The sequence below is a fragment of the Aulonocara stuartgranti genome (assembly GCF_965226115.1).
Source record: "Aulonocara stuartgranti genome assembly, chromosome: 3".
Taxonomy (NCBI): Eukaryota; Metazoa; Chordata; class Actinopteri; order Cichliformes; family Cichlidae; genus Aulonocara; species Aulonocara stuartgranti.
In genome coordinates this window covers 56,438,653-56,466,101 of record NC_138941.1, presented here as the reverse complement: position 1 = coordinate 56,466,101, position 27,449 = coordinate 56,438,653, and the positions used below count along the sequence as shown (strand labels likewise).

General features: G+C 39.4%; 4 protein-coding genes across 4 annotated transcripts in view; all 4 read right to left on the bottom strand.

Annotated features, from left to right (window-relative positions):
* Window positions 1-27,449, bottom strand: part of LOC309701685 (programmed cell death 1 ligand 1-like) — a 76,193-nt gene that overhangs the window by 27,473 nt on the left and 21,271 nt on the right. The gene's annotated exons all lie outside the window — the stretch shown is intronic.
* Window positions 799-4,262, bottom strand: LOC309701677 (uncharacterized protein). Its single transcript, XM_082525824.1, has one exon. The coding sequence runs from the start codon at window positions 4,087-4,089 to the stop codon at window positions 2,128-2,130; it is 1,962 nt and encodes a 653-aa protein (XP_082381950.1). The 5' UTR covers window positions 4,090-4,262; the 3' UTR covers window positions 799-2,127.
* LOC309698559 (myelin-oligodendrocyte glycoprotein-like) lies at window positions 13,233-14,426 on the bottom strand (the record flags this gene model as incomplete). The annotated part of the gene is made up of 2 exons (XM_082521081.1): window positions 14,270-14,426; window positions 13,233-13,630 (listed from the first exon to the last, which is right to left on the bottom strand). Exons 1-2 carry the CDS (start codon window positions 14,364-14,366, stop codon window positions 13,233-13,235), a joined length of 495 nt encoding a protein of 164 aa, XP_082377207.1. The 5' UTR covers window positions 14,367-14,426.
* Window positions 22,528-25,293, bottom strand: LOC309701687 (uncharacterized protein). The gene is made up of 5 exons (XM_082525844.1): window positions 25,170-25,293; window positions 23,504-23,863; window positions 23,319-23,396; window positions 23,113-23,222; window positions 22,528-23,039 (listed from the first exon to the last, which is right to left on the bottom strand). Exons 1-5 carry the CDS (start codon window positions 25,225-25,227, stop codon window positions 22,989-22,991), a joined length of 657 nt encoding a protein of 218 aa, XP_082381970.1. The 5' UTR covers window positions 25,228-25,293; the 3' UTR covers window positions 22,528-22,988.

Sequence of the window (27,449 nt, the reverse complement as noted above, 5' to 3'; positions counted from 1 at the left end):
ATTAGGTAAACCTGTACAACTGCTCACCGATGCAAATATTTAATTAGCCAATCACATAGCAGTAGCTCCACGCATTTATGGACGTAGAGATGGAAAAGAAGTTTAACAGGTTTGGTTGTTGGTATTACACAGGCTGCTCTGAGTATTTCAGAAACTACTGGGATTTTCTACACACAGCCATCTGTAGGGGTTACAGAGAAGGTTTTAGACTTGACAAATATTCAGAGAACAGCAGTAACGCCTGAAAGCACAATTCTTATTACAGTGTTTAAAGAAATCAAAGATACTTGTAAAGGTTTTTTTTTAACTCTAATAACACATTCAAGATGAACACGTTGGCAGTGATGTTGCCACAGAGACGTTTTCCTCTACACAAATCACTACAGTTACTTTAGCTTCAGCGTTGTTACATCACTACAGAAAACCTAGAAGCAAAAACACATTTGTGCTTGTTTCTTGAACTCTAAGAACTATAAAAATGGATGATTTTGAGATTGATGATGGTCTCGATTGCTTTAGTTTCTCAGTTTTAAATATGATACAAGACCAGAATTAATGAGAGGTGCAGACACAAAGAGGTTCTGCTCAAGATTAGATACAAAATGCAGCTGTAAGAATAGGAAATGTGGATATAGTTTCAAATGTGCTTGGTTTTAAAGTGAATGTTTCCAGACATTCATCCACTTGAAGTGAGATATTTCAGTCTATTTCAATTAAAACATTGTCTTCTGGCAGGAAAAAGTGCAATACAGTCTTTGAATGAAGTGCGCAGAGTGACTGAGGAACAATGCTTTATTAATTAGTAGGGAAACATTACATACATACATAAATAAAGACAGATAAACATAAAAATGTCCTCATATGAAAACACAACTTGAATTTTCCAAGTCAGACAGAAAGTGTCTGTTTTTAATCAGAGTTATAAATATCTCCTTGTATCTCCACTGATCGTGTTTTTTAAAAAAGACACCACCGTTCTCAAAGATTAGTTATGTCAGGCTTTATAAAAACACAATTAGTAATATTATTATTTCTATATAAGTCCAGCCTGGATTAAAGAGATTCTGCAGCACGGTTCGTGCAGTTAAAGGTGCTTGTGAATCGAAAAGGCATTCAGTCACATGACCTTTAAAAACTGCAGAATTTTCAGGATACTCCAAAGATGTACATCTTTATAGCTGCAGATATTTCTCTTACAAACAAGAAAAATAGTACCACAGGAATAACTCAAAGGGAGTACAAATAAAATGCAATTAGATTTTATTCACTCTGTTTGCCTCTTTTAGCTCCCCTCCTTTCAATTCAGTGTTTAAATGTGCAGTTTGTATGTTGGTTGTAATAGTTTCTTTCATACAATACGGCGTACCCCTTACTCTCATAGTAGGAGCCTTTAGTCTGTGGATTAACGCACAGACTGACTCAAGTGTCTGTAGGCCTAATAGGAGAGATCAAGTCATGGCTACGGCCACCAAATTATTCAGAATTGCTAGTGTTAGTGTGGTTTTGACTGAAAGCTTGTTAGCAATCACGTCACAGGCTGTAGTCATTTCCCGACTCATCCAGAGATCTCAGAGCTTCACTCTGACCAAAACAAAAAGGTCTGTGATTTCTGATAAGACATCGGCTTTCCTGAGGTCGTGAGGAGAGGTCATTATTGTCATTAATCTTGGAATGTACTCTCAATTAATAGATTTAGAAAGAATACAAATATACCTTGAAAACAAGTTGTTTTTCCCCTCTGTGGTTGTTTAAAGTACATTACAAGGACAATATAGTACAAAGAAAACGTAGTGAACTTTTCAGCTCCGCTGCACTTAAACCTTATAATAACAAACAAACAAGGTAACAAACAAGATTTAAATCCACACGAGACAATCTCATTGTATCTTCCTTTGTTACTCAAATTAAACTTGAACATTTTAAAAGGTATCTACATTTCATAATGGAGTGTATCTCCTGACTTTCCTGAAGGAGGAGTGATTAGGAAAAAATCCTCAAAATGGTAAAAATGGCCTGTATTTATACATATTTATACTTTACTAGTCCCTAAGGACCCCAAAGCGCTTTACATATCCAGTCATCCACCCATTCACACACGCATTCACTCAAAACAAAACAACCAAGAGTTTATCTCCAGCGCGGCCTTGTGGGCAAGACCGAGTCCTGAGAATGAGCGGACTTGTCACTGTCACTGTCATTCCGTCTGTGGCCTTTAGGGGGAGCCAGCAAGTCGTGGCGCGATGCACGAGGAGATGATTTGACGCTCTGAGACTTCCTCTGTGAGGAGGGGGAGAGTTTTTGGACATCTGAGGATCTTGCTGACGCATGGACTCTTAGTGATCTTGATAGCGTAATAGGCAAGGAGGTGCTGGATGGGGTAACAGGGGAGGAGGTCTTGGAAGAAGGTTTGGGGGAGGGGTCTGACCCAATGTTGGGGGAGTGGGAAGCAGCAGGAACAGCAAGGTTGGTGTGAGTACGTCTGAAAGAAGAAGAGGCTGTGCTCCGTGCAAAACCCGGAAACACAGATGATGAAGAGCTAGTGGTTTTGCACAAAGGAGTGGCAGGAGCACTGACGCTGCCTCCTCCTCCCCTTCTTCCACCCTGAGAGAGTGCCCGCAGTGTGGAGCGACAGATATTCTCCTCCCGCTGGGCTTTAGGTTTCATTAAGGGCTTTTGGCTGGACATCTTTCCTTGAAAGTCCTTGTTCTGTTCTCGGGCAGATGGCTGAGTACCTGAAACATTCTGGTTCTTTGAGTCCTTTGGATCCAAAGTCTTGGGGATCCCAGATTGTTGGGATGAAGGAGCATTTGCAGGCCTCGCTACTCGTCGAGGGGAAGCACTGCTTCGTTTTGAGGGAGTCAGACTGGTGGGCACTGCGGTGCTGGAGGAGCCTCGATTCTTCTCTGTATGTTTGATTCTGGATGGACTTCTGTTGGTCCTGGTTACTGGCACAACCCTCCTCATGTCCTTGTTCTCGGAGGTTGTGAGGGTCCGGATAGATTTGGATTTGCCAGATGCAGAGATAGTGTTTGGGGTAGGTTTCTTCCCATTAGTTTGGACTTTAGACGTAGGAAGGCTCTTGCTGGGTAGTTTAGATGGAGTTGCTGGTTCTGCTTTTACTTTGGTGGAAGAAGCTGCTTTTGCAGTTTTACTGGTTGAGTCTTTAGAAGCCATGTTGTTTTTGCTTTTCTCTTCTGTTGATTGTTTTGAGACGGTCACTCCATCACTGTTCCTGTTGGTGGACACTTCTGCTTCTTCCTCCAGTTCTTTATCTTTCTCAGAAGCATCTGCTGTGAGAGCAGGCACTACATTAGGTGTTGGAGGTTCTTTCAGGCGCCACACAGAGGAAGAAACAAGCAGTGATGTGTTAACACAGCGGGGGACAGGCACTGGTTGGCTGCTGATGGGTACAGGCACTGGTTTTTCATTGGCCGGTTGAGGTTCTGAAGGCATGTCATTGGCTAAAGCAGAGGAAGTTTGTTTGTTTCCTCCTTGGTTGTCACCCTCATGCTGATCTTTTTCAGTTTCTGCATAGGTGCTTTGTGTGTCACTTGTAGCCTCGCACACACCCGTCACACACCATACAACCACCTTATCCTCTTGCCCCTCATCGCCCTCTCTTGGTGTTGAAGAAGAGCTGAGCTCACCGACTTGCTCATCAGATTGTTTTGGATTTAAAATCAGTTGGCAATTATTATGCACCTTATCAACTTGCAATTCATCCCCTTTCTCTTCTTCCAAATCTGTGATTGTCAAATCATCTTGATGAAGACCAACATGTCTGTTTTCGCTATGACTTGTGAGGGTGTCGCCACTGCCAAACACTTTTAGCTCAGGAACCAACGTGCATTTGTCTAAAACCACCACCATGTTTCCTGTAGCAGTGGTGCTCTGCTGAAAGCTCTTATCAGTGCAGTCAGTCTGCTGAGTTAAAACCAGTTCAACATCTTTTGGTTTGCTTGTTGTAAGTGTTGCATGGCTGCTTAAACCCATGCCAGGTTGATCACTGCTGCTTTTGTTGTTGTGTTCAGATTGCTGGTTTGAGTCAGAGGTTTGACGCCTCGTCTGGGGATCCTCAGCCCTTCCCATGTAGGTGGCACGGATGCCCCTCCGGTGGTCCTCCTTGGGCTCTCGCACTCTGGGGCCTCTGGTTGTCTGGGGCCTGGATCTCCTCCATGCCCTGGGGGACGGGGCTATGGCTTGCTACATCCTCTTGCAGACCATTACATGCGGAAACCATTTGAATACAAGCGTGCTGATCCACACAGGTATGCACACGGGTGTTCACTGCTCGTAGACTTAAACCTTTCTTGGCTGCAACTTCGAAGCACATTGTGCGCTGTCTGTCCTGCGTGCTGCACAACAACATTGAATATTTAGTATTTACTGCTGTTTACACCTAGCTAGATTAATGCGATGGTGTTGTGTTTAGTATGTTGGGTTAGGGTTTCTCCCTTTCCTATCCCTCACTCAGGTCTGTCCCGTCTGTAACATCTGAAAATAAAATATAATAAATAATAAAAACAAAGATCGATCAAATGGACCAATAAGGTAATGCCACGATGATCCATTTGTCAAAGTAAATCCACTGGGTATCCTTGTTGGTCTTCAGACAACAATTCTGATGGCTAAAGAACCAAATGGGACAGGCCAAAAGGAAAAAAAAAAACCAGAAAAAAAAAAAAAAAAAACCACAGTCTTATTCTGATCATCCAGACAGATTCACTGGATGTTATCAGGTCCTGAGTAGAGAGAGTCTGACTGGACGTTTTTACTGGGAGGTGGAGTGGAGAGGGGAAGCAGTTTATGTCGCAGTTGCAAGAATATCAGCAGAGCAGGGAGCTCTGATGAATGTGGATTTGGATGGAATGACAAAACTTAGGTCTTAACCAGGGCCCGACATGGTTCACGCCTACTGGCTAATGAAGCTGACTGCACTCCACGAGCGTCTGGCAGCACAAATGAACCAGCTGCTAGTTAACGAGAGACACCTGGAATGGCTAACCGAAGGTCGGACGGTCCTGATCCCCAAGGACCCCAAGAAGGGACCGGTCCCCTCCAACTACCGACCAATAACCTGCCTCAGTACTACATGGAAGCTCCTGTCAGGCATCATATCGGCTAAGATGAACAGGCACATGGGTCAATACATGAGCGGGACACAGAAAGGAATTGGCAAGAATACCAGAGGCGCAAAACACCAGCTACTGGTAGACAGAACAGTCAGCCGAGACTGCAAGACCAGACTGACCAACCTGTGCACTGCCTGGATTGATTACAAGAAGGCCTATGACTCAATGCCCCACAGCTGGATACTGTAATGCCAAGAATTGTACAAGATCAATGGGACCCTAAGAGCCTTCATCAGGAACTCAATGGGGATGTGGCGTACAACACTAGAGGCCAACTCCAAGCCCATAGCACAAGTCACCATCAGTCACCAGCTGACACTCACCGGGGACTGGTGAGTGTCAGCACCACAGTCCAGGATGAGACAACGAACATCCAAGAATACATTGGGAAGATGGCCCCTACTGACCGAGTGCTCAGTGAATACCTCAGGCAGCAGAAACCCAAGAAAGAGGAGGGAGACGAGGAACCATCATGGAAGGACAGGCCCCTGCACGGTATGTACCACCGGCAGATAGAGGAGGTGGCTGATATCCAGAAATCCTACCAGTGGCTGGACAAAGCTGGACTGAAAGACAGCACAGAGGCACTAATCATGGCAGCACAAGAACAAGCTCTGAGTGCAAGATCCATAGAGGCTGGGGTCTATCACACCAGGCAAGACCCCAGGTGCAGGCTGTGTAAAGATGCCCCAGAGACAATCCAGCATATAACAGCAGGGTGCAAGATGCTAGCAGGCAAGGCATACATGGAACGCCATAACCAGGTGGCCGGCATAGTGTACAGGAACATCTGTGCCGAGTATAACCTGGAAGTCCCGAGGTCAAAATGGGAGATGCCCCCAAGGGTGGTGGAGAATGACCGAGTTAAGATCCTGTGGGACTTCCAGATACAGACGGACAAAATGGTGGTGGCTAACCAACCGGACATAGTGGTGGTAGACAAACAGAAGAAGACGGCCGTAGTGATCGATGTAGCGGTTCCGAATGACAGCAATATCAGGAAGAAGGAACACGAGAAGCTGGAGAAATACCAAGGGCTCAGAGAAGAGCTCGAGAGGATGTGGAGGGTGAAGGTAACGGTGGTCCCCGTGGTAATCGGAGCACTAGGTGCGGTGACTCCCAAGCTAGGCGAGTGGCTCCAGCAGATCCCGGGAACAACATCGGAGATCTCTGTCCAGAAGAGCGCAGTACCCTCAAGCCCAGGACCCTCAAGCTCCCAGGCCTCTGGTAGAGGACCCGAGCTTGAAGGATAAACCGCCCGCAGGGGCATGCTGGGTGTTTTTTTTTTTTGTTTGTTTACATATATATATATACATATATCATAATAAACTAAGAATACATATAATATTGGCCATATTATATTTACATTATCACAGTGAGATGACTTTAGTCTCATGAACAACATTAACTAATTGTTATTTATTAACTAATCTTAAATGACTGTTCAGCACAGAAATGAAGCCCAAAAATCATGTTTTACAGTCCTGTGGTCTCAGCCTCAGATTCTCAACTAATCACAGTTATGTCATGACAAAAATGAATGACCAACAAAACATTTTTTCTCCTTCATTTATGTCACACAATGTAATGTTTCTCGCGGTTAGTATCATGGTTCCTAGGTAACCTGAACAGCGCGATGATGGCTAGACCGTCCCATTTCACAAGCCTCTCACTTCCGCACTTCTCGTACTTATAGTACACACCGTACGTAGTACGCGTACTTCAAGCGTGCGGTCTCTTAATTGGGACACAGCCATTATGTTTTATTTCAGTCAGCTGTTTCCTCATGTGTTCTCACTTCTTCTGACCGTGTGTATTTAATCCCCTGTCTTCCTCTGTTCATTGTCAGGTCATTTGTTGTACTCGCTATAGTTGTCTTAGTCTTTGTGATAGGTATCGCTGTATTTCATAGTTTTAATATTTGTTTTTGTTTTTTGTTGAAACTGCTAGTACCTCTCTCAGCATCTACTTTTGGGGCCTGTATTCAAAAACACTGGCGTAACCCACCATAAGAGTGTGTGTGTGTGTGTGTGTGTGTGTCTGTGTGTGTGGGTGTGTGTGTGTGTGTGTGTGTGTGTGTGTGTGTGTGTGTGTGCATGCCATCAAAAATGAAAGCACATGATGAGTTTTCAGTTGAGCACAAAAATGGTTCTGAAGCTGAAGATGAACCTGTAGTTCCTGATTAACTGTTCAGGATTTAGATTGAGGTTATTGTTCCCTCTACATGAACTAGAAAGTGTTTTGGGTCAGTTACCCTTTATCTTAATAAGTGTTTTAAGTATTTGCTACATAAATAAAAGTGATGGCATAAGATGTAAGTATAACTACAAAATTATTGCGCTAGCTTATGTGGTTGCAGTTCTACAAGGATTTAAAGTTGCGCAAAACGGAGCGTGCCCGCTCTGACCGGTTTTAAAGGGTTAAAAAGTTATCAAATTTATTTCTGACATCTAGTCAGGTCATCTAGTCCCTTTCCTTTTAGCTCACAGATTAGCTATTATATTGACAAACGAATTGTTGTTGTTGTTTTTTGTTTCCTCACTGCCAGTTGTATTTCAGGATTTTGAATACATCTGGCAGTATTAGCTAGCTACTGTTTTTAGTAAGCTAATGTGCTCTTCAGAAGTTCTAAGCCGCTCAAACTGTGAACTCTAACTAGTGTTAGAGCAATGGCCTCTAACACTAGTTAGGTCTATGACTGGACTCTCATACATCACAGCACCACACACACTCTGTTTATTTGCACACTTCTTATAATTTCTTTCTTAAATTGTTCATTTGGACATCCTATTTTTTATCTTTATAATTTACATCGAACTCTTAGTTTAGTCTTTAATTCTTAGGTTAAATTCTTAATTTATTGTTTACATCTGTTAGACCCTTTCTTATTTAACTGTAATTTTTTTTGTAATTTTCTCTAAATTTCTAAATGTAAAATTTGTAATTTTGTAAATCTTGAACATTTCTGTAGTGTAGTTTAATGGTCGGGCATTGCACAGCAATGAGCATTTCACTGCATGTTGTACTGTGTATGATTATGTGTGTGACAATTAAAATTTGAATTTGAGCTTCAACATTTCAAGGCCTGAAGAGTCATCTATGTGCATGGGCAAGACAACCTGTTGCAAGTCCGACTGAGAATCAGGGTGAAGATTAAAGCGCATATTTTCCACAGTGTCTTCTCTTCATTGGCTCCCTGTTAAATCCAGAATTGAATTCAGAACTGCTCATAGAGGGTCATTGCATTGTTGGGGTTTCTTTGTATTATCGCAGAGCCTTTACGGTGCAATCTGTCAGTCCGCCCCAGGGCAGCTGTGGCTACAATGTAGCTTGCCATCGCCAGTGTGTGAATGTGTGTGAATGTGTGTGTGAATGGGTGAATGACTGAATGTAGTGTGAAGCGCTTTGGGGTCCTTTGGGACTAGAAAAGTGCTATACAAATACAGGCCATTTTACAATATAAAGGGTTTTGAGGCGACTGTTAAGCTGCATTGATTCATTCACAGACACTCACAATTTTATACTCTTCTTACTGTACTGATATTCATTCGTGTGTGCATATATGATCTAATAAATGCATCTAATTCAAACGGACACACTATAAAATGAGGAAGAAGGTATAAAGCAGTGTGAAAGCTAGGCAATTATTGCCAAAAGCAAAAGAGGAACTATACTTGTCAATTTTCAGTAACAGTTCATCACCCTAACAGCAGCTCAAAGAAAACGCTAGTCAATCGAGCATTTAGCCATTTGTCAGCATTCTGATTTCATTCAGCACAATGGAGACTTTAGTGGGACTGTTGCTTTTGCTTCTCACTTATTCAGCCTCAGCAGGTATGTATGCTTACTACCCAACAGTTTTTACAGCTGCAACACTGAACAATATATCTTTTTTTTTCTTGTGGAAACATCAAAGATTTGTATTTCCGAGGGAAAAAACTCATTAATTACACATCTTTAAAATGTGCGCAATACCCTGCAACACTTCCTGAATAGCAAGCCTTTGTTATAAATCCTTCATCCAAAGCTAAAGTAAATGTTTAAATCGATGTGGGTCTGCAACAAGTAGAAAATATTTAATCAAAACATTTAGGATTGTGGATCAGAACCTTGATATTTCTCTCAATATTTCAACAGCTCCATCTGTCAGTGCTACACCTGTCAGGGGTCCCGCTGTCAATGCTTCAGAGCTGGATGGAAATACAAGTAAGAGCATTTTATTGAACACAATTTGTATAATTAAATTTAAAATAATTTTTAAAAATGAATGGAATGAATGAAAATAACATTTATCCATGTTTTACCAGTTATCTGGGTCGAAGTCACAGGGGCAGCAGTGTAAAGCACTCAGCAGGGGTAGTATACAGTGTACAAAATATGTGGTATAAGTAGAGCTGGGCGATAGAACGATAACGATATGTATCGCGATATAACTTTTACTCGATAGAGAAATTAAGCTATCGCGATAGACCTCGCCGCTCTTGTCCTCTTAAAAAAAAAAAAAAAAAAGGTCAGCCAATCCAAATTAAGTAGCGCAGAGCCGAACCAATCACAGCCGCGGCGTCACGTCACGTGACTTGTTACGTACAGCACAAGTGCCAAGCTGCACGTGTGTTTGTTTGGGAAGCAGCCAGCAGGTAATGGAGCCAGCGCGTAATGGAGGAAATGAGTGTGCCGACTAGAAAATTCAACCGAGCGTGACCGAAGAAAAACCAGATGATGGTTCCAATGCCGGAGAGATTGTCGAACGGAAGAGCCATAGAAGTTCCGTAGTGTGAAGGTATTTCGGCTATTTCAAGTCTGACAAAAAACAGAGTAGCGTGCACTGTAAATTGTGCCGAAAGCAAGTCTGGAAATACAATAAACTGGTGCATGCGTCACACTGTGCGCCGCGTTATTGTTTCGGTTAAATGAATTTCTACAATACTGTTACTGTTAATTCTACTCTCTGCAGTGTTTAAATGCTTACATATACACACTGTTACTGTCCCTCCACACGTACGACTCAGTTCTGCTTCTATGCCCCAGCTTTGTTTACTTTTTCCCACCGAGGCTTCTAGACTTCTGATTGGCCAACATTTCTGCACGGTTAGGAATCTAGCTCCACCTGCTGCTTTGGCATGTTCATAGCAGCGTTTTCCTTCATTTCTGCCTTTATGTGTGGACGGGATTATTTTTTAAAAGGAAAACGGAAAATCTCCGTTTTCAAAAACACCCGTGTACGTGTGGACGTAGCCTCAGTCTCTGACTGGAAGCGCTAATTCGTCATTCGGCTTTTGTCAGACTAAAGTAACTGTTAAAACTGTTTGAAAAGCTCAGCTATACAACAAGGAGAGATTGAGAATTTCCTTTTAGTTCTCAGTTTATTTGATATTGACAAAAGTTAGTCAGTTTTGTCTGTTCTTCTGTAAAACAAACTAAGATTTATTTTTTAGAATTAATATTTTGTTTCTAAGTGGAATTGACAATTTAGTCTGTTTCGTTTGTTCTATTTTGAAACTTAAACGCTTTAGCGGCTGCCTTTTGTGTAGTTTGCAATATTTGCCTTTATTTATCTGAAAAAGTCTCATGTTCCTGAAGTACATCTACCCTGTTGAACTTATTATGGGAAATAAATATTTAAATAAAAACAAGCTGCTGATTATTTCACATTTTACTTGTGAGCAACGGCACATTTAAATCTTACAAATATAGTTATTTGGCTTATGTCGTGATAGATATCGTTATCGTCTGAAATGAAAAAAACATATCGTGATATGAAAAAATCTCATATCGCCCAGCTCTAGGTATAAGCCACTGTAAGCGTGTGCTGTTGTGAACTGAAGTATTAGTATTAAATATTAAAAAATAAAATAAAAGCCATTCACTGTAGCGATAGCTTTTGCAGTTGTTTTTTTTTTTTTTTTTTACATTACAGGGCAAACAACTATAGTCTCCTAGATTCAGCTTCAGAAAACAGGAATCCGAGTCTGTGTCTGCAACAGAATAGAATGACGGCTGAGATAACCTATGGAGAAAACTAATTCCCCAATTACATCTAACCAAATCTTATTTAGTTATATTGTTAGACTACAAGTAGTTCAACAACAGATGAGAGTAAGAAAAGGATTTTAGTAGTTAAACATCTCTCACAGTGTTTCAACAGCTCAAAGAAACATGTCAAAAAGTCTAAATTTACTCTGATTGTGGTATTTTTATTTTTAAATATTAATAGAGCAGTTATGACAACAAATTTTCCTTTTTGTGTAAAAAATATTATTTTACTTTCAGTGTTATCCCAGCTGTGTGTTGAAGTTGGTGATCCAAAACCAACAGAAGGTTTAAGTTGGGATACCACATTATACTGAATATAGTCCTACTTTATATACATTTTTATTTTAATATATTTCAATATTTAGGCAACATAAAAAAGCAATTGCAAAGTTTATTTATTCAAATAATTATTAAGGAAAATATACTTGGCATAAACTGAATGTATTCCAGTAAAGTAAATATTTAAACAGAAACCAGAATATTTGGTTTCATTTGATCCGATTCCATGAAGTATAATATTTGACATTGTACTTTTGCTACAAAATTACATAGAAAATTTATATGTAATCAGATTAATTGCATTTAAGTAAAAGGTTTGTTTCTCCAGCCACTTCTTGCATATATTTTTCAGGTTCTCAAGCTAAAGCACTCCTTAACCATGTCATCATCGCCGGCATTGCGTTTGCTCCCGTTGTGGTTGTGATACTCTTCTATGTAATTGCCCGGGCATGTGGTAAGTTTATTTTTGCATTAGGGAGATTTTTTTGTTGCTGTTGTTGTGTGCTAAATGTGTGCATGTTAACTACTTTGTTATAAGTAGAATTAAACAGGCAGAAAAGAAAAAAAAGAACATGTAAAATAATTACAGGATTATATGCCATGATATCAAATACACAAAATAATACATATTGATATACTACCAACATCACTAATATGACAAAATAAATCAACACAAAATCACTAAATTATTTTGTGATTATTACAAGGTAACTTATAAAAAGTATTCAAATGTGATAACCTGCAACACAATGAATGTGTTTAAAACGTGTACAAACTAAAATGTAACGTCTTCATTGTTGTTGTAAAGTAATATTGAGCTTTTGGCTAAAGGTGATATTTTTTTATAGCCTTTATGGTTAATTCCTTGTGTTTAATCGTGCCATAAATGATGATGTTTAAGTTTTCTGTACATTCAAAATAACAAACTACTGTCCTCTACTGTTCTGAGAGTGTTACCTATAAACTGTCCATGCATGACTTTTGACACACTGTGTGTGTGTGTGTGTGTGTGTGTGTGTGTGTGTGTGTGTGTGTGTGTGTGTGTGTGTGTGTGTGTGGGTGCAACGAACAGCGACATCTTAGCATGTCTTTGTCATCTTGCTATATGCTGTTATCTCACAGCGGTATGATGTCAGCTGCTTCAAACTACTGAATAAAAGGGTTTGGTCTTTGCTCTTTTGAGTATTAAATATTTTTTTATTCATCCTGTGTTTTAAATATATACTATCTTTTAGCACACTTGTTATAGCTGTCTTTCTTATATCTCTTCTGACACAAATGTGTAAAATATTTATCTGGTTAAATTCAGTATGGTTCTGACAACAGGATTCACAATAAAATATCAGAATAAGTAGAGGGTGTGTTCACCCAGGGCACCAAACAGGCAGGTTGGTAACTAACCTTTTTTTTTAACTTGCTTTTCAGTTTATTGACCAACAGCTGAGTTTTGTTGTTTTCTTCCTTTAAAAGGTGATAGCAGCTTGTCCATCTCTTTTAGTTCGGTTATTATTAGAATCATTAATAAAACCCGTTGAGCATTTTGCCTCCCTGTCTCCTTTTCCCCCCCAACTTTGACACCTTTTGTTACTTTCCCCCTCATCCCCTGGACCTTTTTAGGGGAACATAACATAACATAACAGACTGTTTTCTCACCATTTGTTGGAGTCGTGTCCTGAGGATCTGGAGTTTGCAGCGGCGTCTCTGTTGTTGAGGTTTTAGCAAAGTTTTGATCTAAAAGACAAAACAGTCAAAAAAAAATTTAAAATACAAATCAGAGTCTTTGACTTTTCAACCCCAAACATCACCAAAACAAATCTTCTCACCGACTACAAGTTCAACAACAGCAGCTTTCACTCTGCTCTGCAGCTTGGGGATGAAACATCTGTATCTGCCGTTGTCTTCCTCCGACACGTTCAGGATCTTCAGTGAAATGTTCCCGTGTTTCATGTCGTCCATGAACAGCTCCGTCCTCCTGAAGTACGAGGCCATCTTCATGTCGGGGACCTCCTTTCCATGTCTGTATAGGTGAACGTACTCATCTGACAGGTCGGGCTTCAGGTCGGGTTTGGACCACTCCACCGTCAGACCCTGGACATCGAACGTGGGCTCCAGGTGACACGGCAGGATGACATCATCACCCGGAGCAGCGATGATTGGAAGATTTGAACCAATCACCAGAACCTCACCTGGAAACAGACAAAAAGTTAAACGTCCTTAAATCATTTCAGTAGCTAGCCAGCTGATTGGAAACCAAAACAGCCAACCAGAAATTTTGCATCCAAATCTATGATTGGTTGGTTTGTGGAGCATTTATAACGTGTACAGAAAGAGTTGAGCGTGCAGGGAGCACAGATGTTGAGAGCGGGAAGGACACACTGAGACCAGGTCCACTAATGTCTGTCAGCACAGAGCAGAGCAAATGCCAACAACTAAGTGAGAGGGGCTGTTACTGTGTGTGTAATAGCAAACATTGAAATACATTATTTGCACGCAGAAATGAATTTTCTTCACTCAAAAATAATTGTCTCCTCAAAATGCAACACTTGCACTCATGCGCTCAGAATAGAGGGACAAAAACAATGGCATAAAATAATGCCATAAATCATCTCCATCGTGTCCGTTATAAACAAACCTGTAAACTGAGAGCAGTCGCTTCACACAGTCAGAACCTGCCTGACTATCTTCTCGTTTTAAGCTTCTTCCGGTTTTAAAGTAACTCACTGACAGCTGTCACACTGTTAGTGACGGACAACACAGCACAGCTGATAATACTCAATTCAGCTTTTCACCCCCCCCCCCAGTATGTGATTAAAATTCAGTGTAACCTTGTGCAGAAGTCCAGACGAACAAAGTCGAGCACAGGAGAAAAGTCCGGAGTGAGAAAAAGGAAGAGTCCTTAAAGTAGAAGTTGTTCAGAGACATGATCGATGATTAAAAATTCCGTTTTCTGACTGAAGAAAGTTTTCTGGAAAGCTGCAGTCCGATCAGTCCCTGACTGCTTTGCTCTGAATGAATGACCTGTGAGGCTCACTCACTCTTTATATAAAACAGACTCCGCCTACTGCATTCAGGGTGGGGTTAGATGCTTATGAAGTCCCCCTAAATAAGTAAGGGAAAATCTCAATGTGACGCTTGCGTGCCTGTCATGCTTTCCTTTTGTTTTTTTCGTTTCAAATATCTTTTATTAGAAGCAAGTATCACAGTTGTTACAAGTTAATAGAACATATGCCCCCCCCCCCCCCCCCCCCCCCCTTCCCTAAACAAAACAAGGCAAAACAACATTGCCATTCATGGTATATCTTGTTTTTTCAAGGTGAAGTGCAGGAACCTTTTTGCCTTTCCAAAGCTGCAGGATCAGTTTCTTTGCAATGATCAGTGCATATGACATAAGACTTTTTTGAACATGTTGTAAAGCTTTGTGTTTCTTTAAAGATCCCAAAGGTAATTACTGTTGGATTTAGATCAATCTTGACTTTAAGAATATTAGACAGATAGGTAAAGATGTTACACTCAAAACTCTGAAGCCTTGGACGAAGTGCAAAACTATGTAACAGATTTCCATAATGTGTCATACATTTTTCACAGAAGGGAGAGCAGTCTGGATACATTTTGTGAATTCCTTCCCTTGAGTAATGTAACCTGTGTACAATTTTATACTGAATTAGGTAATGACGGGAATTGATAAAAAGCGTATTTTTGTTGCATAAGACCTCCTGCCTGTCGTGCTTTAATGCATCACCTAAATTACTTTGTATTTGAATTATTTCTGTAGAAACTCCAAGTCTCAGCTTCATGTAACTAAATCTGCTCTGTCTTACTTTCTGTTCAGTACTGAAGACTCAGACATTATAATGTGTCTGACTGATGACAAATAAAAACAAGCTAAGCTGTCAGGTGAAGTAGGTGACTCTGAACTTTCATAATGGAGAAACATGAAATGCATTAATGACACAACACAAACGTGCTGTGTCATTAATGACTCAGACTGAGAACTAGTCTAGTCTGTGCTTGACTGGAAGCAGATGACATTCAATAGGGATAAACACTCACTTTCACTTCCTCTTCCAGGACACGCATTTAGCACAGAATGGGCGTAGCTCTGCTGAGAACTAATGTCACTGCAGGCGGCCTGGACAATCCTGGATTATTATAGTGAAATCAACTTCAGTGTTTTTATTGTAGCACCTCGACTGGTTTACCTATATCTTGTCTCTGACATTTGCCCTGTATACAACAATAAATTAAAATAATTAAAATAAATAAAAGTAGCACTTAACCAATAAAAATGAAAGATTTTTAAGCAATAAAAACTAAGTTGAAATAAGAAAATCTGCTCTGGATGTGAATTGAAACTAAAAGGAAATAAAAAAAACAATTCAGAAAAAAATGAGTTTTTTTGTAACTTTGCCCTGTAAGGCAGAGCCAACAGTGTTGCCTCTGCTGGACCGCAAATCCTGCTTAAGACAACACGTGTAATCAGTTTGTCTAAAATAAAGACGTGCTTCATCTCTTATCAGTTCAGCAGCTTTTTCTAACCAAAAGCTTCATAACTTCTTTAATCATGTCTGCAAATCTAATCACAGGGATGCAGGGCTCCTTCAAACAATAGCCACACATCATACTGATGTTTATTTAGTTTATTTCTCTCTCTCATCTTCTTCAGAGACTGTGGAAACAGAAGAAAAAACTTCTGTTCAGACCCAAATTGCCATGGTTGTCCTCTCAGCTAAACTATGATCATGTGACCATTAGAAACTCTACCTTAGACAAACTTTACAGCACTTTACACCTGTAACAAAACCCTTATTTTGCCACATATTTTAGACAAGTTTTAATCAATTATACCTTTTTTTATTATCTTATCCAATAAATCTTAACATTTTCCAACAAATAAATGAGCTAATTTAAACATGAATCTATCACAGAAACATAAAAAACAAACACCTTTATTTAACTGTCTCAGGGACAGTCACACTGTCCATTTACTGTAATCAACAGTAGACCGTCAGAGGTTGAGGATTAGTACATATATATTGTTATGTTAACTCAGCTCTGTAGAGTATCTTGCAGCATCTTAGACCAGTTCTAACTTGTGAACAATGCACAGAATGATGGTTAGATTAGAGTTGAGTGTTTACACAACAGTGTCTCTGCTCCTCTCGATCAGCTGTAAGGCCAACAAAGAGACTTCAGAGACGCCTTCATAGCCACGGGATGTTGCAGACAGCAGCTCCAGTGTTGAGTTGCAGTTTAACAAGTAAAAAGAAGCAGGACAGCTCACCTTTGTAGGGAATACTGAAGTCAACAATCAGGCGAGTGTTTGATACAGTATGAATATTTCTGGATTTTATTATTGTCATTTAATCCTTATTTTATTATTTTATCTCCTAATACTCTGGTTCATTTTTCGAGAAAAACAAAAAACCAAACATACTATCACATGACATCATGTCCTGTTTTACATGAAAACATAACAGCTTCATGATGATTTAAATATATTTTTTATATCAAATGTGAAAATGTGAAAAAAAAACATTCAGTTATAATTTATATAGAGAGAGATTTTAAACTCTATCCTCACTGCTGTATCATAACAAATCCTTATAACTACCATAATGATCAGTATTAACTAAGCATTAACAGTTAAAACACAAAACAAAAATGGCTGCTCAGGTGGATCTTATGAGCTCAGCTTTCATTTCAGTCTTACTGCCCACTCGAAGTGTTTCTAACCACAAATCAGATTTTTTTTATTTTATTTTATTATTTTTATTTTATTTATTTCAGCCTGTAAACATCCACAGCAAACAGCCACTCCCACTGAGATCTGCTATGATAAATATGAGAGAAACTAAACACTGATGACATTTTAACTGTGTCCCTCCTGCAGATGGAGCTCAACATCAACTAATAACACAGATGTTACTGTAAACATTTATCAGCTCAGTTTGGAAACACAGAGACTCTGAAACTGTTTCAGGATTGTGCTGCTGGAGAAACAAAGCAAAACTCTTCACTGTGGACATGAAAAATGGAAACTACTGTTTATGGTTTGATCAGTATTTTCACTTCCACTTATGTGAACTGAGGGAGTTCACTGTTTCCTCTTACATGCATGACTGCTGAGGTCTTTAGTTAAAGGAAGTTAAAGTGTCTCTACTCGTTGTCACGGGAAACTTGCTATGCTTTTTTAAACTAAAGAAATAAACGGTTTCTAAATTACATGTGAACATTAAAAAAGTCACACTGGAAATATTCAACACATGAAACTGAATCAATACTTAAAACCTACTCATCAGTTAATTATAGTTATTTAACAAATAACCTTTAACAAAACCCAAGCTGAGAATAAAATTCCACAGAGAAACAGAGTGAAACCAGTCCATGATGACTGCTCAGATGATGGACGAGAACGAGCCCACAGTCTGAAGCCTGAAGTCAGTACACGTCTCCTCTTCACAATCAGCCTGCAGACAGTTAATCACTCCATGAAATCTCAACACACAGATGTAAACCTCAAATTTCTAGAAATATTTTTGAAAATAAAATTCAATGTCAGTGTTAAACAGAATTAAGTTGCTCCTAAAAGTGCAGAACTTGCCTGAGAAACATCAGGCAACAGTTTTCAGCTCCTTTCAGCTCCGTTTAAGTGATTCGCTGACAGCTGTCGTCACTGACACATCAAACAGCAAAGAAGAAATGTTCACAGTGAATTTAATTAATTTACCAACATGTGATTCAATCTAGTTGCTCAGCTGTGATAGTCTATAATCTACACAGCTGCTAATGTGACTGAGAGTGATTCTAAATAAAAGCTGTTTACCTTGAAAGCAGAAGAGCGAGTTTAAGGACACGACACAGATCAGTACAAGAACATAATGACTGTGGGACGGAGCTTTGGCTCTGGTACCAACCTGCAGTTTGTTGTTGAACTGCTCCACCCACATTACTGCAACTGAGATTTTGGTGGTTTGAATGTGAGACTGAGTGGAGTCTACATTTCTTCAGTCCTGAGAAATGTGATAGTTTTACTTTAGTTTTCACTGCTTGTTAAGTTATCAGTAAAGAGTTATGCTTGTTAGTTTGTGTTGATAAAAACTGATTCTTGGTGTGAATGTCTGAATATAAAACATATTGATCTTAGACTTTGAATGATTCATCTTTGATAATGTTTTTTTTATTATTATTATTGTCTCTGAAAACCAGAACATGTTTGATTCAATTTAAAAAGTGTGTCAGTCTGCTGAGTCAGTGAAGCAGAAGTGGATTTTCTGACAAACATCATCCTCAAAAAACTGTAGTTAGACTGCAGCAATAATCTCCTCCTGCCTGCAGTGATGGTCAATGTTAGGCTGTCATCATGTCTGAATTTTAGGAAAATTCACTTATTTAAACCATACAAGCAAAAACCCAAAAACTGAAAAAACACAGAGAACAGAAACAGCACTGAGACTCAAGTCAGAGTTACACTTCCTGATGAGAAGTGACATTAAGCTGGTCACTGATGTCAGTGTAGCTGCAAACACATTTACATGAAGGAGGTGTAGCTGGCAGCAACTGACCAATCACAGACAAGAACATTAAAGTTGACAGCAGCGAGACAAAGAACATAAAACTGTAAAACTATAACAATATAAAGAGTTTACAAACACAACACAGACTGACAGTAACAGTGAGAGGAAAAGCTCTGCACAGTCAGCAGGTTAGTAGTAAACATGCTGTATGACTGTGTGAGGGTCAGTGAGACTGGAAAAGAGTTTGTGTTCATCAGGAATGAAAATGTTACAGCAGCACGTGTTTCATCTTGTTGATGTAGATGATCGAGGCCGCTGCTTTCTGTGTCATTTACTGAAACAATTTTAAAGTTAAATGTCATCACTCTTTATCTCTCTGCAGGACCTTCTTGCTTTGATGCACTTACTAACCACTGAGTCACTAATATTATTAAATCTATTCCCTTTTTTTTTTTTTTGACACAGCAAATATGATTGCATTGGAGAAAAGCTGTATTTGACATAAAACAAAAGCTTTGGTGGAGGAAACTCCTCACAGGTGTTTTACTGCTGGTGAAAAATGCTGGACGTTTATGTCCTGTGCAAATTATAATTAAAGATAATATAGATAATAAATAAACAAAACTGCACAAAAACCTGCCAGTAGGCACACAGGTCAGTTATACTTGAGACAGATGTGGTTCAGTGTAAAATAAACATTTTGACAGCTGTTTAAAATACGAAATAAGTGAACCAATGAACTGATTGTACATGCACAATTCCGAGCTGTGGATTACCAGATGAGAAGGTCCAGAAAGATCACCAACTCATACATGCAGCTCATCTTCACACACTCAAACCAAGAGTGCATAAATAAGCACTGCGCACAGATGGTCCCACCACCAAGGCACACAGTTGCCTCCACTTTTGGCCTTCAGCTTCTGAATAAAAGAAACACAAGTTGTTAAAGTAATTAAACTCCAAAGCAAATGCACCCTCTGTGGTTAACTGTACTGCAGAAACACACTGGTGATCTGCAGCTAGAAAAAGGGCCTCCTTCAGTCTTCAGTGGTGTCACACAAAAGAGAATCTACAAATCAAAACATTCAGAAAGCAAATGAACAAACAAAAAAAAAATTCCTTCAGTTTAGAGCAGACAGCTTCACTGAATCTAACTTAATAATTTAATACATTAACAGGCTTCCATATATTGCATGTAAGTCTCAATTGCTATTCTAAAACTTCCAACTTCCAGTGAGAAGGCCAAACAAAGCAAAAAGCACAAAGAAAAAGGCAAAAGTAAAATGAACACAAGGCAAAGAGGAATATTCTGTAAACGTAGCCCAGAGAAGCAGCGGCGGCCTCGCTATAAAGTTATCAGCTGCTCGCTCGGCCCCGACTTCCTGCAATGTATCATACAATTAGCATTTATAGCAAAAATACAATAATGGATGTAAGGCTAAGATCGTAACAAATCAAAGTTACATGCTGAACAAACAGCGTCACCAAATTTGCAAACACACTTGTTTACTACCAAGTAAAATAATAAAGGTACGGCACAAAATAAAAATATGAGGAGTCGATTGAAGGCTTCAGGGAAATAATCTGCACGTGATCTTTACAAAACATGAGTGGCACCAATCAACAAAAGTGTAGCCAATTCAGGCTGAGGCAGCAGCTACATGTAGGCAAGTCCTACCTGTGACAGCTGGGACGTCATGTGACTAATAATGTAATATGGAAATACAGTACTCATTGTGCGACATGAATATAAAATAAGACTGTAACAGAAGTAATGCTAATATCTCAACAAGTCAGAGTTACACTCTGATCAAACTGTGATGCCCAAGTCTAGAAAAAAAGCAGCAAATAGGTTTCTGCAGCTCCAGCTGTAAACAAACCTAATACAGATCCATCCTGTATTATCCTGAAGCTGTGGAGCCGAGTGAATTCTGCATCGTTAAGAAGATTTGTTTTAATGTTTATGAATGCAAACTCAAGACTGTCAAAATCAAATCTCTGTCACTGATCTCCAAACTTTAGATCCTGAAGACTCGACTCTAAAAAAGAGAGAAGAGTCATTTTCTCTGTATTTTTTTTTTAATTAGTTTGTCTGGTAATTTATTTTCCTCATGAGCAACAGATAAAAGGAGCATTTGATACAACATGACCTTCAGTTGGTAACGATGGTCCCATTAGAGTAAAGAACATGAGGACAGGCCTGCTTTACGGTAGGCTTAACTTGTGATTGACAGGGGACTGCTGTATCTGTTGATGGTGGTGGACAAAACGCTCATTCAAAACACTTTAAAAGGAAGTTGATCACTGTCACTGTGTCGAACTCCAGGCCTCGAGGACTGTAGCTACTTTTAAAGTCTGTTTGTCGCCCCATACAGGCCTGCAGGACATTAACAATAACTCCCACTGACTGCAGCAGTCAAAGAGGCTGCAGAGACGTGTTTGTACGTAGGAAGCGTAGACTCACACTCATGTGTGGAACAAATCAGTGACAACGTTTACTGCTTTAAAACAGAAATCAGAAGGTGGCCTCTAGTGTCCAGCTCTGGTATTGCACTGAAAAGATGAGTTAGAATTAAGGTGAACATCAACATTTCATCTCCAGTAAAACAAGTGAAGCTTTTATCATCTCTCATTTTATTTTATAATTTCTTACATCTTCTATCTTACATTCGGTAGTAAAAGACATCTCTACTTAATTACAGTGACACATAATGAACATGGAGCATTAAAGTTCCTGTTTGTCTGTTCAGCAACACAGTGAAGACACTGTAAATGTAAAACTTAAGACTTAAAAACGATCCAAAGATTTAATAAAAATTAACAAAACCGTTGGACACTTTTACACTCGCAACTCTCAGCACTAAACTGAAAACATGATCACAAATCAGACTAAACTTTACAGACTGAACATCGAGTCCTGACCAGCAGGAAGTTTAACATTAAACTTAATGAATTATTTGTAGCTTTAAAAATCCAGAGATGTAAATCACCTTGTTTGGATGTTTATAAAGTGCAGCAGATGATTAACGAAGGGTGTTTAAAGTAATCAGCTTATAGCTCAGGTTCTCTCAGACAGTAAAGATGAAAGAAAGAAAACAAAAAACAATCAGAGCTCATCAGCTGTGGTAACAAAGTCTGTTTTCATACAGTGAGGTCAGTAAAACAAAGGAGTTCTCCTTATGAGCTCCATAAATTCTCTTTCTATTACTTTAAAACTTGTTGGTGCTTTTCCAGTCTTCTGTGTCACCAACACAATTTTCAGGTGACTCCCCCCGAACTTTCCACATGAACTGTGCTGGAAATATCCACTGTCATCTGTAATGAATGCAAATGGAATGGAAAAGACTGCTTGTTTGGGAATGATTCATGTCAGCCCAGCACAGTGATGATCAGGGAGGATTTTAACCCTTTAATTTGTCCATCAGAGACACTTTGAGGTCTCCCTGAAAGGTTTAAGTTCACCTTTAACAAACAAACAAACAAACAAACAAACAAACAAACAAACAAACAAACAAACAAACAAACAAACAAACAAACAAACAAACAAACAAACAACCAACCAGTAAGTAAATTCATTAAACACGCTGACAGTGAGGCAGAGGAGTGTTTCTTCTCCAGGCTGAACTTCACAGTTTTGTACTGAAGGAGGAAATCCATCAGTTTCACTGCTTGATGTTTCCAAGCAGATCCTCCAGAGTCTGACAGCAGCAACTCTGACTGAAGACGTCTGTAAGAAATATTTCCTGTTTAGATCCTCTGATCTTCCACTCTGGGTTTTCTTGTACGACACTTTGTTTGTCTGAAAATGAGCTCAATAAATAAGCTGGACGAGGCTCGAGTCTTCAGCTGGAGTCAAAGTTCAAGTCAATCTCACATCCTTTTGTAGGAGTGACCTTATGATGATCTCAGTGCTGCTGGGCCCGAGTGTCTCCCTGTGGTTGATGGTTTGAATCCAACATAATTGTGAAGATTCAGGAAAGATAAATTGCTCTCAGCTCCATTAACACCAACGCTCCTTTGAGTACAGCAGCTAGACTGGTAGTGGTTGTTTTTGTGTCTCATCATCCTCTGGATGCTTCTGCTGAAAGAAGTAGAATAATGAGTCAGTCTGATGGTACAAGAAGCAACAACATGTTTGTTTGTTTGTTTCTTACTTTACGTTTCTGCAAGATGTGGAGAGAGAAATATGCAGCAAAACCAGCGAGAGCCAAAACTAATGTTACGGTGATGACAACAATCACCACAGGGACCCAGGATCGACCTGCTGTTGATGAATAAAGAAATAAACAAACTCACCACAAATGGACCAAAAAACACTCAAGCAGGAATGATGCAGAGAAAAGTTGGAGCATTTTCTCACCATTTGTTGGAGTCTTTTTCTGAGGAGCTGGATTTTGCAGTGACGTCTCTGTTGTTGAGGTTTTAGCAAAATCTGTATCTGGAAAAAAGAAAAACAAACAAAACAAACAAATAAAAATCTATGAAATTGGCAGTTTTTGTTTTTTTATACACAGTGATCACATGTGTATAAATGAATTGTCTTACCAGAGACGGTGACTCTGCAGCTGTTGTAACCGCGGCCATAACCTGTGTCCACCTCACACAGGTACAGACCCGAGTCCTCAGTCCTGAGTCTGGACAGCTGGAGTCTGATTCGTCCTTCTCTGAGGGCGTCTTTGTCACTCTGGACTCGTCCTGAAAACTCTTCATCCTGAACCTCTGAGAACTCGACACCATAATAAAGATAATACAGAGTTGAGGGTTTCTGATCAGTAATCAGTCTACAGCGGATCTTCAGTGCTGAGATGGACGTGTCTGGTTTGGTGGTGAACGTCCACTCCAGTGTGATGTTGTGGTTCTCCTCTGCCTGATAGGAGCTCTGTGTCACATCCACTACAAATGATCCTGTTGAGGAGACAGAGGAGCAGACACACAACTTTATACAACATCAGAACTGTGAAGCACAACAAACAGTCTTTCTGACAGCCTCCCACACGATAGTTTTTCATGTTCTTCCACCACAGTATAATTCCACATTTTACTCTCGTTTTGACTAATCTCTGATTATTCGAGACCTTGTATGTGATTAGAAGGATTTTCAATTCAAGTCTGGATTTAAAACAGGAGCCAATAAAGAGAAATCAGCATGGGAGAAACATGGTCTCATTTTCTAGTCCTTGTTTTTCAGATGGTACAGCATGGTGGATCAAAATGTGATGTTACTTTTCTTTGTTCATAATTCATCAGTTCGACAAGATCTCCATGAAATACAGCTGAACTCCATGACATAGCCTCCTCCCTCCTACAGATGGCAGATACTCATTACTGAGCTCCTCAAACACACTGATCTGAACCAAAGCTGAGACCTTTTCTGATGAACTGGCCAGATGAATCTGTCAGATCCTGTGTCAGACCTTTGTTTTGTTTTGATTTTTCCTATTTCTTAAGGACGTGACTTTCAGATACTGTTCATCTCCTGTAGATAGTTTAAGCACACACTGGCCTCCGTGCTGAGATAGCCCCAGTTTTCAGCTGATAGCTATTTGGGAATGATCTTGTTTGTGCAAAAACATTTTTATGTCCGTCAACGTGTTTGAGCTTTGGTATTTTTTTATAGGTTCAACCAAAGAAATGGGAACAAACAATTTGTAACAAAGTGTCGAAAGAAACATTTTGAAATCGGTTCTTTGGTAAGTTGTCTGCTTTGTGCTAACACCGCACTGATTTAACCTTTAAGTTCGGTGACTAACTCAGCTTCAACCTGGTCCAGTTAAACTGTGAGCACGACATTGTCATATTAAAAGCTTTTCAACATTCACATCAAACATTCACTCCCACTGAGGTTTGATAAATATGAAAACAAATTATATTGAAGACTGACATTAAGATAACATTTTACTTCTTGAGATAAAAACATGATAAAACATATATTCAGCAATTCAGTATTTCACAACTGGACTTGCACGTTAAGCAGAGAGAAATGTGAAATTGTCTTTGTTTGCTGATTTCTGCTTCTTCTGAAACTGCAGCGTTTTAACGTGATGGTCTTGGCAGACCTGCTATAATTGGACACCTCCATTTCTAAATCATAAATGAAAATATATAACATGCAAAGAATGGATCAAGACCTGCAGGTGACTTTAGCATTAGTTAAATATTGTTGGCTAAAATGGTCTAAAAGTAGAGTCTGTAATAGAAACACATTATTTACCTTTAACTGAACTCAGGTAGATGATCAGAGTCCACAGTGAGGCCACGAGGAAAGGCATGAAATCCACACTGACATCTTATTCACAGTCTGTGGGGATCCAGAGCTTCTTCCTCATTACACACAGAGACTGAAGACACAATGAATTCTGTTAAATCTCAACACAGACGGGCCAATCATGTCTTCAGAAGACATTACAATTTCTTTATATAATGATATTTGGCCTTTATTAAAAATAAAACTACAGGCGTTAAACTTCACAGGAGAAATGCTGCTCATGGTGAGTGCAAACCTTTTACAGTCATTTCCCCCATAACCCTGTAACAGGACAGTTATATAAAGACAGCTGGGCATTAATGGGAATCTTCTGTGGAAATGAGAGAACCAACAGAGAACCTTTCAAACCAAATCTTTTACCTTCAGCTTTTTAATAAGACAGACATACAGACAGACAGAGATACGTGTGTATTGATAGCCGATGTCTCTCTTGGTTCTATTACACTTGCAGTCATTCTTTGACCCTGTTGCAGATCTGGACCTGGTGTCAACAATCACTTTGTGCTATTTTTGACATTCACCCTGTTGGTTTGTTTCTGAAATGTTCACAGCATGACTTCCTGTTTTTTTTTAAGGTAGCGATGGACTGATATAGATTCTGAATATGTGGCCTTGGCAGAATTTGGTATTAAAGCAATAAAAAAGTATTTACTGTTAGTGCAGATATTTGTTTTTTGTTTGAAATAAAAATTCTACTAGTATTTGTAGTATGTTATATGAAAATATTTGAGGAAGCTTGTTTGCCACCTTTTTGTGCACACACACTGATGATCATGTAGTCCCAGCTCCCACTGCTTCAACTAATAATATATAATTCTTTGGAAATACTATCAGTGTTTTTAAGACCAAATTATTAGAGAATCTGTTAATACAGTCAGGGAAAAATATTTGAGCCCATGCTGATTTTGTAAGTTGTAAGTAACTTTTTTGAAATGACTTTTTCTGAATCGTTTTCTTTTTTTGTTGCTTTTCTGTCTCTCACTGTTCAAATAAACCTACCACTGAAATCATAATCATTTTTGTTTTAGTGGCCGATCTTACAAAATCAGTAGGGGTTTAAATAATTTGTTCCCTACTGTAAAAATCTATAGCATCAGTAGATACTGTAGAAATTTGAGTAGTTTCATGTAAAAAACACCGTAAAACTGTTAAATAAATTACAGTGAGGTTGCTGTAAGTTTTACAGTAACGCGCTGACGAATCCTGCTGCAAGGTTTTTACTAGAGTTTAGGGTTTTTCTTACAGTGCTCAACACTGTAAGAAATGAACCAGGTGCTGATACCTGTTAACAATGCTGTTGTCATTATTCTCACACACTTCGATGAGGATTGCAGCCACAACTACAGGATACACTTTATATTATCGGCACGCAGCGTGGATGCCCACTCGTGCCACGCTGTCAGTGTGTCAGTCTAACCAGGTTAAGAGGCAACACACTTGCAGATGAATTTATTCTAATTAGATTTCAGCTGAAAAGTTTCGGTTTTGTTTACAAGTTTTTGGATTTAATGCTCATTAAAATGTTTTTACATTTAGTATTTTGATGATGTATTCAGATCAGAGATCCGGGCACAGTCCTCCAACCAGGTAAGATGCTATTAAAAGGTAAAGGTTTCGATAATAGTGCATTTATTTGGTATCAGATCGATGTCAGATTTTTACGGCATTTAAGAGTCAAAGTTTTGGCCTTAAGCTGAGCTTAGAGTTGAAGTAAAAGGTCGGTTTACCTTGAACAGGTGTGATTAAGACGAAGGCAGATCACAGGATTAAAGTCATGAGTAGAAAAGTGCAAGAAGACTCCCTACAGAGCGAGCTGTACCCGCACATAGTAACAGGTGCAGAGACTGACAGAGCGACTCGGTCTCTTTTCTTCGAAGCGATTGCTGAGCGGCTCTCAGATGGCTCTTTTATACGCGTCACAACGCGCCATGCAACGTGCGTAATACTCTTCAGAAAAACTGTTTGGAAATAGTTGTAACCGCAAAAATACCTGTGCTCTTCTTAGTTTTAAATCATTTGCTTCTTGTTTGTCCAGTTATGAAGCCCCACAGCTCCAGTTTGAGGCTGTGGGCTCAACATCTAGAAATTCGCTTTGATATCTTTGTAAATGTTTATAATTTTGTTCATTGTTAATGAACATTACACGACAAAATCAAAGTGGTCTCTATGCGCCTTGATCTAATAGTTTACACTATTAGATCTACCACTGAAGGTAGAAAACAATCA

Excerpts from the sequence above, each read along its gene's own strand:
- LOC309701677 (XM_082525824.1), bottom strand. The coding sequence starts at position 4,089 with ATGGGAAGGGCTGAGGATCCCCAGACGAGGCGTCAAACCTCTGACTCA.
- LOC309701687 (XM_082525844.1), bottom strand. The coding sequence starts at position 25,227 with ATGCCTTTCCTCGTGGCCTCACTGTGGACTCTGATCATCTACCTGAGT. Across the intron at positions 23,223-23,318 it reads GAAAAAGACTCCAACAAATG|CAGGTCGATCCTGGGTCCCT; the intron begins GTGAGAAAATGC and ends ATTCATCAACAG. Across the intron at positions 23,040-23,112 it reads ACATCTTGCAGAAACGTAAA|CAGAAGCATCCAGAGGATGA; the intron begins GTAAGAAACAAA and ends TACTTCTTTCAG.